At 55.5% G+C, this 12,045-nt stretch overlaps 1 protein-coding gene across 1 annotated transcript in view; it reads left to right on the forward strand.

Moving 5' to 3' along the window:
- FAM174B (family with sequence similarity 174 member B) overlaps positions 1-5,669 on the forward strand; it is a 39,852-nt gene extending 34,183 nt beyond the window's left edge. Inside the window, exon 3 of the mRNA XM_065906391.1 lies at positions 3,809-5,669. Within this exon, the coding sequence (XP_065762463.1) occupies positions 3,809-3,812 (4 nt within the window). The 3' untranslated portion in view covers positions 3,813-5,669. The remainder of the gene's footprint in view (positions 1-3,808) is intronic.
- Positions 5,670-12,045: the final 6,376 nt, after the last annotated feature.

Raw genomic sequence — 12,045 nt, forward strand, 5'->3', positions numbered from 1 at the left:
TCCCAGACTCCTGATTTTTCCCTCCTTCCTTTCCCTTTTGATAACCATAAGTTTGTCTTCTGTGTCTGTGGATCAGTTTCTGTTTTGTATATAAATTCATTTGTATCATTTTCTTAGATTCCACTTTTGAGTGATATCGTATGGCGTCTGTCTTTTCCCTTTCTGACTTACTTTAATTTGTACGATAATCTCTAGGCCCGCCCGTGTTTAAGTGAATCTGATTTAGTGCGCTGCTTACGTGCATATACAGATTACAGTGCTGTGTGGGAATCAGGCATGAAAAAGGGAGGGAAGGGAAAGAACACACATAATCCTAACTAGCAGAGCTTTTCTAGAAGCTTGCCGCGTTGTTCGGTGGTTCTTTTCTGTGTTCGGTGCGGTGGCATGAAAGCAGGGGGACTGCCCGGGGCCCCTGGCACGGGGTGCTGGTGTTGGGGTCCTCCCATCTGGCCGTCTCCGGAGCAGTCCGTATGGGCAGCCCAGCTTCCCCCTCGGCTCCTCCATCATCTGTTCCCGTGGCTGCCGCGCCGTCTTTTGGAGGCATCCTGGTTCCCAGACAGCTGCTCCCCTGTGGAGGGCTCTCGGTACCCACAGATGAGCTTCCTGTGAAGCAGGGGACAGGGACAGGTTGGGGAATGTCTCTCTCCTTTTCTGGGATGGCTATAACCCAGCGTTGTCACACAGGGTAGTTACCAATCTGAAGGGAATAAACATCGCTCATGGTGCCTAAACATGCCTTCACGTCACCTGGAGTGTCCAGGGAGGGTGGGGACGGGGTCAGAATGGGCCCCCTTTCTGGTTGGTCTTAATGACAAAGCAAGAATGTCAGTAGTGGTTTGGCTCTTCTGGAGGAGGGAAAGGACCCAGAGAGCCCTCTTGGAAATCTCTGCTTATCGCCTTGTATGTGTGCCCAGATCACGGTGAGCGCAGGTTCTGGGCTGAGATGGGGAGACGGCAGGAACATGGACTCTTACAAGAGGACCTGGCCAACACCTCCGGGAAGAAAGAACAGGGCTCTGTGGGCCGCCAGGAGGGGCTCATCTCCCTGGCACCTCTTCCCAGTGGAGATGAAGCTTACAGGGGGTTAGGGTGGAACAGGGAGCGAACACAGAGCTGATTAATGGGCAGGGAGGAGTGTGAGGGCATTGGGGGAAGAAATAATAGCATGTCGAGGGGTGCAGGTTTGAGCAGATGTAGGACTAACCAGGTGGCATCAACCAGAACGAACCCACCTGCCAATGCAGGAGACGTTAGAGATGCAGGTTCGATCCCTGGGTCGGGAAGATCCCCTGGAAGAGGGCATGGCAACCCACTCTGGTATTCTTGCCTGGAGAATCCCATGGACAGAGGAACTTGAGTCACAAAGAGTTGGGCACGACGGAAGGCACCTTAAGCACACAGAGCTAGCCAGATGACCCACAGCTGTGAACCCAGGACCCTCCCCAGGGGAGCACCCCAGAGCTTCACGGCCTCAGGGAAACAGTGGGGTGGGAAGAAGAGAGCGGGGACTTTTCCGCCAGCCTCCTCACCCCAATCCCCATGTTGGTTTTCCCCAGAACTTCCCAAGTCCCAGTAGCACCGGAGTCTGCAGGACAGCTGACCACAGCGCTCAGACTTGAGATCCAGAGCCGGTGACCTCCGGGGTGCCGGTGCGCGCCCCCAGAGCTCCCCGCGGGGTGGGTGAGCGGATCTGTTCCCTTTGTCTGGGAGCAGCCCCCCAAGGTTTAGTTCCGCTGGAGAGGGAGCCTGAGAAATGAGATGTGCTTGATTCCTCGTGGGCTCCCCTCCTCCTGACCCAGTTCCACTGGCTCTGTGTGTATGTACACACGTGGGTGTTTATTCCTGTAAGCACGAGGGATGTCAGTCAATAGCCGCACATGGTGTATGTGGGGCGGAGGGATGGGGTGCAGGCAAAGAACCTATCAGAGAATCAGGGGGTGGGCCCTCAGGGCATCCGGAAGATGCAGTTCAACTAAATGGCAATTTGGGGATGCCAGTGAAAGGGAATTTTCAACGTGTTGGCGATATGTAAAGTTCACATCTCTGCTGACAGAGTGCTGACGGTCTGCTTTTTCCAGATTCAGCAGTCTCGCTAGTGTACGCTTCTGTCTACCTGCACGTCTGCTCAGGGATAGCTCTTGGGAATTGGGTCCCTTTACTCTGGTCCGATTCTTGTTTTCTGAAACCTTTGCGGCTCTGTCTCCAGTGTCCTGGCCCCTGCCCCTCACACTCAACGCTGAACTTGCAGCCGGATGCAGTGGAGGGCCCGATGGTGGCGTCAGGGCCGCTGGGAGGCCCTCAGGCTGCGTCTGTAGAGTGGGGGTGAGTGCCTGGGTTCTGCGGATTATGGATGTCGGTCAGTGGGAGTGAGCCGCCCACTCCCCAACCCAGAGAAGGGGGCATGTAGGTGATGCAAGAAAGCCAGCCTTCACAGTGTGGACATGGCCATGGGGATTTATCTTTTCTCTACTTTGTTGAGTAGGGGACCCTCATGGTCAATATGAGGATACCCTTTTTGTTTTAAACTGGAAATAACTTCAAAGTTTAAAAAAGTTGCAAAACAGAGTATAAGGAACACCCAGATACACTTTACCTAGATTTTCCTATTTTAATATTTTGCCTCATTCGCCTTATCTTCTTATCATGTCCCTTTCCCCCCAAATAAAGTGTGCATTTCCTAAAAATAGGGTGTCCATATCTTTCAGTAATTAGCTACCTGATATTTATATTTGGGATCATATAACATCAAAACTGTGGTTTTTCTTGAAATCATATATGGATGTGAGAGTTGGATCATAAAGAAGGCTGAGTGCTGAAGAATTGATGCTTTCGAGTTGTGCTGCTGGAGAAAACTCTTGAGAGTCCCTTGGACAACAAGGACATCAAACCAGTTACTCCTAAAGGAAATAAAGCCTGAATATTCATTGGAAGGACTGATGCTGAAGCTGAAGCTCCAAAATTTTGGTCACCTGATTCAAAGAGCCAACTCACTGGAAAAGACCTTGATGCTGAGAAAGACTGAAGGCAGGAGAGAAGAGGGTGACAGAAGATGACATGGTTGGGTGGCATCACTGACTCAATGGACATGCGCCTGAGCCAACTCTGGCAAACTGTGAAGGACAGGGAAGCTGGCGTGCTGCAGTCCACGGGGTTGCACAGAGTCAGACACAACCTAGCAACTGAACAACAGCAGCATCATGCAGCGAAGTTTGTTATTTTATAAGTTCTATTAAGTCCCTACTATTTTTTCATGTGATTATATCATCGTTGCTGTTTAGCTGCTCAGTCATGTCCGACTCTTTTGCAACCCCATGAACTGTAGCCTACCAGGCTCCTCCGTCCATGGGATTTTCCAGGCAAGAATACTGGAGTGGGTTGCCAATTCCTTCTCCAAGCGCTGGTATAAATACCCGCAGGAGTGCTAGGAAGGAGGGTTACAAGGAGAAGAGGGGTTGTGTACAGAGGTCTGTGTGGGGACCTAGGAAAGGATACTGAGCTGGGAGCTGAGCGAAGGGAAGGCCCTACCTGGAGGAGTGGGTGTGCATTGCAGGCAGCACGTTCAAAGGTCCTGGGGTTGAGGAGGGTGGAGTTTTCAAGAACTGAAAAGACAGCTTTTCAGTGTGATGGGACTAGAGGTGGGGGTGACAGCTCAGGAGGTGCTGCCGGAGAGGCATGAACAGGGGTGCCAACTGCCCTGCCAGGCTGACAGCTGATAATGTGGCCTGGGGGATGGCCGTGGTTAGGGAGGGGTCACAGTGGGTGTGCGGCTCTGCCAGAGGCCACTGACCTGTTCCTCCTCTTCTTTTAGGTAAAACCTGTGCACCAGTGTGTCGGCGTCCTGTGGCAAGCTGGTCAGCTGAGGCTGGGGGTGTGAAGGATCTGGAAGCTGTCCCATCCGAGGTGTTGAAACCAAAACAAACACTATTTGTGCAACTGCGGTGCACTCCTGTGTGTGTGTGTGCATCGTCGGCTCTGCGTGTCACTGCAGGAGACACCACCCTCTGGACGCCCCTTTAAAACATCACCCCTTCCTTCCCTCCCGCAGAGGGCTTTTGACTTGCTGAGGGGTAGAAACAGGCTGATTTTTAAAATAACTTTAAAGCAACTCTGTTGACAAAAGTGAGAGAGATCAGAGGTGGGTTTCCGACAGTCCGCTCTCCTGGATCAGTGACGTTTTAGATGTGGTTTTTCTGGGCTTGCTGGAGCTCTGGCCTTTCGTTGGTGGTGGCTGCGTCCAAGTTTTAGAGCGCGGGGCGTAGAGCTGCTCAGCTCATAGCAGGTGTAAACAAGTCCTTGTGGTTCCTTTTCTTTCTTTTCTAAAGGGTTCAGCAGAATTGGCCATGGCTAGCTCACAAAGAATTCTGAATATCAGGGAGAGACCTATACCTATGTTTGCTGTGAGTGAGTGTGTGTGTGTGTGTGTGTGTGTGTGTGTGTGTATACATGTGAGATCATTTCTCCATCTCCAAAGAGAAGAGAAAGTGCTTGTCCCCTTCAGTTAGTAATATCCGTTGTTTCTCCACCCTGTCACTGTTTTACGTTGTTGGTCTTAGAAATGGAATTAAAAAAAAAATCACTGTGATAATTTAAATGAATGGTGATCTAGTTGGCTGATAAAAACCCACTGCCAGGGACTGTGTTTGCTGTTGGTCCAGGCCAGGGTGGTCCAGGAGCGCACCCGGCCGCACGTGGGGCCGGGGGTCCGGGCGGCGGGCTGTCACATAGCTCCAGCGCCCAACACTTGCCGGCTTCTGGAAGCGGGGCCTCGGGCTGACTTCTCAGGACGCTAGAGGCCTCCCGCTTCCCAGTGTCCTTCTGGCTAAAGTCTCTGGGTAGTGCCTTGGGAGCCTGGGGGACTCTGTTCTTTCTGGAAGGATGTTTTTTTTTTAACTTTTTCTGTCTCCTCTTTCCTGGCGTTCTGCAGGGCTCCCTTATTTGCCTGTATATTGGCTCCTCCACTGCTTGGGATGAAAACTCCAGCTTTTTCCCACTTGCCTCCTCTATTCAAATTCTTCAAATTCTTCCCAAGAAGGGGGCTGCCTTGCTTTGGGGTCCCCTGGCCCTCGAACCCTGCTGGGCCCGTCAGGCTGACCTGTCAGCCTGTGGGGGACAGAGGACGATGCTTGGGGATGGCCAACCTGAAGATGGGGGCCCGCTGCCCCTTGGCGCCTCCCAGGACCGCACTGCTTTCGCTGACCTTCCTTCTCCCTTTCTCCACCCTGTTTGCTGGAGGGCTGGGCCAGATTTATCTCCGCCATCCACTGTGACCTCGCAGGGGGTGACTCACCTGGGAGCTGTGTACCCTTTGAACTGGAGCCATGGCTCCCACTCGCCTTTGTATCCTCGGAGAAGCTGGATTTTTCTGCCTGATGCGTAAACCCCAGGTGCTTGCCACCGGGCCTGGCAGAGGCAGCCCCCAAGGATGACCTTCTGGATGCCAGAGCTCTGGCACCATGGGCTCTTAAATAAAAACTCTTCTGGCGCGGACTGTGTGCATTGATTGCCTTGGATGTTTTCTGAGCTGGGAGTCCAACAGGGTGCCTGGGACTGGGAAGGGCAGAGATGGGGGACCACGGGCAGGTCCCTGGTCCTGGGAGTTTAGAAAAAAATCCCAGGGGCACGGCACACTGCCCCGCTTTGTCCACTGTGCACCCCTCGCTGGTGGAGAGGCGGCAAGGTGAGGCAGGCAGGCCAGCCTTTGTGTCGACAGGAGCTGGGGGGAGTGGGGTCTGGGGCAGTGGGGAGAAGGGAGGGTGGGGTGGGGAGAGGAGGCTACGGGGGGACCCTTCCATTACCTGCATTATCCAGCCCCTCCTCCATGAAGATAGGTTCTGTTTCTTAAAAGCAGAGTGAGTTGGGCCTTGGAAAAGCCAAGTTGGGGTGGAGGGAATGTCAGACCTGGTAGCTTGTCTTCCTTCCTCTTTCTGTTCTTTTCCTGGGCACTTCAGAGGGGCTGACTTCATGGTGAAAGGGACCCATGGTCCAAAAGGACCCCACACCCCCAGCATCTCTGCTTTCCTCCCTCAGTGGAAGCTTAGGTGTCCTTAAATGGGGGTACCCCGATTCTGAAGACCCAGTTCCCATTCTTGAACAAGTGCATGAAATTGAAAGTGTTAGTCCATCAGTCCAACTCTTTGTGATCCTGTGGACTATAGCCCGCCAAGGTCCTCTGTCTGTGGAATTCTCCAGGCATGAATACTGGAGTGGGTTGCCATTCCCTTCTCCAGGGGATCTGCCTGACCCAGGGATTGAACCTGGGGTCTCCTGCATTGCAGGCAGATTCTTTACCAGGCTTTATCTGAGCCACCAGGGAAGCCCCATCACATGTCCAGCATCAGCTCTGAAAGGTGTGAATGCTGTAGAGACATAAATCTAGTGTGGTGTCTTCTGGATTCACTTAAAAAATAGGACTGGAAGTTATGAGAAAAACATTTCAGACTGATTTAAAAAGTGAATTTTGATTAAAAGTGAATTTATTATAAAAGCAATGTTTTTATGGGGGACATTATGGAAGACAATTATAAAGAAGATAAAATATCTTATCAGATAACTTTGAATGGCCTTTTGGTGTTTTCCCCTTCTCTCCCTCCCTCCTTCCCTCCCTCCCTTCCTTCCTCTCTTCCTTCTTCTCTTCCTTTGGTCATTTATCTGCATCTATCATTTGCAAGCATTTAGCGAATACCCACTTATGCAGGGCTCTGTAACTGGAAGGCTCAGGAATTTGAGTCTGAAGGGAAGACCAGACATAGTGACCTAGAGGGATTACAGGGTGACAAGGTGTGGCAGGGATGGGGGTGGATAGGGGCTCGGAAGCCTTGACAAGTGAAGGAGCCAGCTCTGCTTACACTTCTGTGCCTTTTCAACTGTTCTCTACACATTTGGGTCATATGATCTGATTTTTTCACTTACCGTCATGAGCATTTCCCCATGTCCACAAATACTTAAAACGTTTAAAAAGAGACTTGGCATTGTATTTTGGAGAACTGCACCACCGAGGGACTCCACCTCTAACCCACAAAAGTAGAGGACAGGAAGGGCCCCTTGGCCAAACTCAAGGAGTGAGGCCCCTGTGGTCTGAACTGCACTCCAAGGAGCTCGTTTCTTTTTCTCTTCCTCCTCTTTCCTCCCTTTTAGGCCCCTTCCAGTATTTCAGCCTGGAGCCTGGGGAAGGATGAGGTTGACCTGAGTTGGCTCCTCACGGTCTAGCATCATCTCTGCTGCTGCCCAAGCCCAGCTGTGTGTGGTTCTGACCCTCGGCTGTCTGCACCCGGGTCGAGCAGCTCGGGGACCGACCGTGTGCCACTGAGCGGCGCTCACAAAGGGCAGCCGCTGCCCTGGCTCCGGACCTGCGCGCCGCAGACTCATCAGAGCCCTACCTGGCTTCCCAAAGCCGTCGTGGGCGTGGCCTCGCGCAGCACGTGTTCCCGGTGGTTCCGGAGCACTGGCCCCCGCGGCCCCGTCCTGGAAGCGGCCGTCGAGGGAGGTCTGGGTTCAGTCTTACGTGTTCTCAGGTCTGGGCACCACCGACATGGGACGCCGCCTCCGTCGCGCACTACTAGGTACTACGTCAGAGGTTTCTGCAGCTTACCTCTGCGCTGCTGATGGTCATCCTTGGGACGAGGTCCTAGGGCCTGGACGGATCCGATCCCAAAGTTCGCACCCCGCGATGGAGCGAGACGACGCGGGGATGTGTAGGGCTGGGGTTCAGGTTGGGGTCGCGGAGGCCAGCACTGTCGGTCCACACTTGAGACTCGGGCTCCGGAGTTGGCGGGAGCTTCAGCCCTCCGCCCCAACGGGGGGTAAGTTCCCGCCGAGCCCGAAGCATCTGTACCCAGAACCCTAAGCAAGACCCAGCCGGAGGCCGCTGCCTTCTCCGCCTAGCGGCTCTCGGCGCCCCGCCAGGGGCGGCGGGGGGTGCTGGGGGCTGTGTCCCTGCACCCCCGGACTCGAGAGGCTGTGGCGACTGCCCTCGGGGCCGGGGGTGGATTCGGGCCACCCTATAAATGCACACACACACAAACACACCTCAGATTGACAACGCGGTGCCTGCGGGGGAGACTGCCGTCAGGGCGTTCCTGAAGGCAGTCATGCTCCAAGAGTCAGGCTGAAAGCCCCGAACCTCACCTGGCCGGCCCAAAGAGCACCGCGGCCGGTGCTGGCAGCCCGACACCCCGACACGCTGCCCACCCCCCCAACTCCCAGGCCGACCTCAGCGTCCGCAGCGGCAGCATTGGCCGCACGTCTCCTGGTACTGAAGCGCCGCCCGGCCGGTGGGCGAGGGCGCACGATGCAATTCACTGGAGCTCATCATGTGGCCTCTCAAAGAGCAGGCCTATGGCCTGGGACTCTGCATTTCCAACAAACTCCCAGGCGAGGTCTCATCCGGGAGAGCTAGACGGCGGGCTCCCTGCGCCCTGTGACCGGCTCTGCTGCCACCCCGGGCCTTCCTGAGTTCTAGCCCCACAGGTTTAAGCCACAGGCCCGGCGTCGGCCCCCAGGCTTTGGCCCATCTTCCGCCACAGCCCTTAGTTACCGATGCCCATCTCCCCGGCCCCCCCGATGTCCCGGCTGGAGGGTGACCCATGGCCCCTCGTCCTAGATACTGGAGGCCAGGAAGCCGGCAGGGGGTTGCACTTCATGCCTTGGAGGGGCGGCAGGTCCCTTCGCGTGCGCACGAGAACCATCCTGCTCGGAGGATCAGCGTTTCCAGGTTCCTGGGTACCTGGGAAGGTGGCCCTGATGTCTGAGGAAGGGTTCAAACTAGTCTGAGTGGAGGGCTGGTTGTCAACGCACCTGAATATCTGGGCTCTTCCTGGTGAGCAGGGGGAAAAAACAAAAAAACTTCAAAAAGTGCTACAGGGTTTCCTTCTCAGAACCTACAGGAGAAAAAACCCCAATTCAGGGAGGGTGTCTCGCCCACGAGGAACTGCCAGTCGCCCACTGCAGGGCTCACCTGGCCCGGCAGGCCAAGTCGTCTGGAGGCAGCGGCCTGGGTCCTGCCTGGAGCCCGGTGCCCCGTTGAGTCCCTGACAGGCCTGGCCTCAGCGCGCTGAGCCACAGGCGCCCCTGCCAGCACCCGGCGGGCGTGAGTCTGAAGGGGCGGAAGAGAACCAGGCGGGGGGATGGGTGATGTACCGATTCTGGGCGGCCGAGGGGGCAGACAGCTGGCCCGGCTCCCCGGGCCTGACTCCCAGGAGCACTCACTGGCGGAGGCGGGGAGCTGCCTAGCTCGGGCTCCGTGCTACTGCTGCGAACTGGGGAGGGGGACGCGTCTCCATCCAAGGAGACGTCGATCTCAGAGAAAAGAAAGGTGGCACGCCACCTCCAAGCCCTCGAGCAGGCCGAGGAGTCGGCCGCCAGCAAGACTGCTCCTGAGAAAAGCCTGTACCTCCCGAAGCCCCGCACATCTGTCTCCCCGACCGTGAACTCATCAGGTGCATCTCCCAGCTGGCTCCCCAGAGCCCCACCGACCTCTCTCCAGGGTCCCCTGGGCGCGCCCCTTTCCTTCCCAGGCCTCGACGTCTCGCGAGTCATCTTTGACTCAAGGTCTATCCTCCTCCTCCGCCCTCCCCCCCCCCCCCCCCCCCCCGGGGCTCACCGGTCCTGTCGTGTCTCTGGGCATCCTCAGTTTCCCCCCACCGCCATCCTTCCCACCCACGGCCCCTGCTCTGGTCAGGGTCCCTCCTCCGGGGACCCTAAACTCCCAGCTAGCGTCCTAACTGGTCTCAGTCCCTGGGCGCCCTGTGCTCTGTCCACTTTGAAGGGAGGGCAGTGGACCCAAGTGCTCCTTTGGTCAATACACCTTTAGCAGCTCCCTGTTGCCAACAGATTAAAAGTCCAAACTCTTTAACTCAGCCTGGGAGGCTCTTCCCAGCCTCTCCCAGGCCCTCCTGCCCCCGCTGTCGCCTGCCCATAGCCTCTGTTTGCATCCAGCCAGCCTCCTCCGTGATTCCTGGATGAGCCACACGCCGTCCCTTTCCAGTTCAGATGCAGTTCAAGGTCTGCTTCTCTATGGTGACATCACCCAGCGTGCTGGGTGGCCGGGGTGGCGCTCTGCAGAGGCGTCTGTTCTCCGAGATGGCCGGGCCCTGGAGGCATCTAAGATAGCGGGATCTCAGAGGCCAACGCCCTTTTCGCGCTGTCCTCGGTCGCCTGCAGGATTGAGACCATGGAGTCATTTTGGCCTCCTGGTTTCTGCCTTCTGCGCATCTGCTGTATTTATTCACCAGGTCGCCCTGGGTGTGAGAAGCCATTAAGACTACGTCATATAAAATATTCAAGGGCAGTGCTTTGACTTTCTGGAGGAACGGGGTGGGGGGGGGGTGTCGGGTGTTCTGGGGAGGGGGTGTCACAGGCACACGTGCCCACACTTCTACAGGGGGGCTTCAGACGTTTGCTGCTTTTAAACCTTCTTTCCTCTTGCCACTGGAGTGTCCCCTGGGCCCCCGGTCAGCGTCCAACCTTGCATGGAGTCTTGCAGACACTCCTCTCTTCGCCCACCCTCTCTTGACTGTATTCTCCCGCCCATCCCTTCCCCTCAGTCAAAAGCATTGACCCTCCCCCGGCTTGTTGGGGGCAGTTAGTCCACCCTCTTTGCTGAGCCTTGGGATGGTCTCCCTCAGGCTCTGGGGAACCTCACCTCTTTCTTCCATGAGTCCTGATCATACCCTTCCTTGCTGCCTCTGCCCCAAGCAAACACTCTTTGTCTCAAGAGGGGCCGTTGCTCCGATGTTGCCCCCACGTACTTGTTGACATAACCGCAAGGTCAGCCAGCACTCACTAGTCAGCTTCTCCCTCATGATGCTCTAGCTTCCGGGTGGCCGTGGACTTGAATGCTTTGTGTATGTGTGTGTGCCAAGTCTGGGCACTTGGTTGGGGGGGCAGTGATCACTTTTGATAGTGACAATGATGGTCGTATGAGGACCTGGGCGATCAGTGACCTTGGAAATAGTTTTAGAGTGAAGGATGATGTCAACCAGCATTTCACTTTAAGAGTACTCTGAAAGCCCAGCCGCGATCCAGTCACCTGAAAAGTCTCACACAAAAGGAGGAGGCAAAAGAAGAGGAAAATGAAGTGAGCTAAGAGGAGGGGCCCCCCGTATTTGTAAAGGAAGGGGGGAGTACATCACTGCAGTAGTCACTGCGGTCAGTACTTCACCGGCTGTCCCGAGCCTCTGGGCCTTATGGGAGATGCTGTGATTTCATTCATTTGCCCTACTCTGCCAGGCACTGTTCTAGGAACTGGGAACACCCGGGCAGACAAGACAGACGTAGCTTCTGCTGCCGTGGAATCTATGCTAAGCAAAAGACAAATACCAGCAGCTAAAAATCCTGCCATCCTGCTGAAAGCGCGAAGGGGTGATGGTGCACAGGCGGTGGTCAGCCAGCCCTGAATTGAACTTGAAAGGACAGAAGGGGAATCTGGTTGGAGGAGGGAGGATTCAGAGGGAGGCTCAGGAGGAATGGCTACGAGGTGGGCTGTGTCCAGAGACCATCACAGGTGCTACTTTCCTGCCAGAAAGCCTGATTTCCCCGTGTCAGACATCCTCTCTCCAAGGGCAGGGCTACCTTGCTCCTGAGAGCACCTCATGACTCCTTACAGAGAAGAATGTGGGAGAAGAGGGGATGGGTGCCAATGGTTCCAGTTTGGATTCTTTCAACTGTCACTCGGGCAGGACGAGCCCTCCAGAAGTTATCTAGCTGATTTCCTAGACAACCTGCAAGGCATCTAGATCCAGTTTCATCCCAGAAAAGGGCCCAGCGAGGGCCCGCTGCAGTGAGGGGAGGGTGTCAGGTTTGGGTCTGCCCCCAGGCTCAGACATTTCAGCATCCCTGACAGGTGACTCCTGTGAGTCTCTAGGCAGCGGGACCCACCAGAATTTCCTGGTGGGGAAGAAGTTCCAGGATGGCTCTCTCTTTGTAGGAAAAGTTAGAAGCTTAGGATGATGCTGTCTTCTTCTTCCGGAGAAGACATTTCAGCATCCCTGACAGGTGACTCCTGTGAGTCTCTAGGCAGCAGGACCCACCAGAATTTCCTGGTGGGGA

Source organism: Muntiacus reevesi, chromosome 15 (assembly GCF_963930625.1).
Source record: "Muntiacus reevesi chromosome 15, mMunRee1.1, whole genome shotgun sequence".
NCBI classification, from domain to species: Eukaryota; Metazoa; Chordata; class Mammalia; order Artiodactyla; family Cervidae; genus Muntiacus; species Muntiacus reevesi.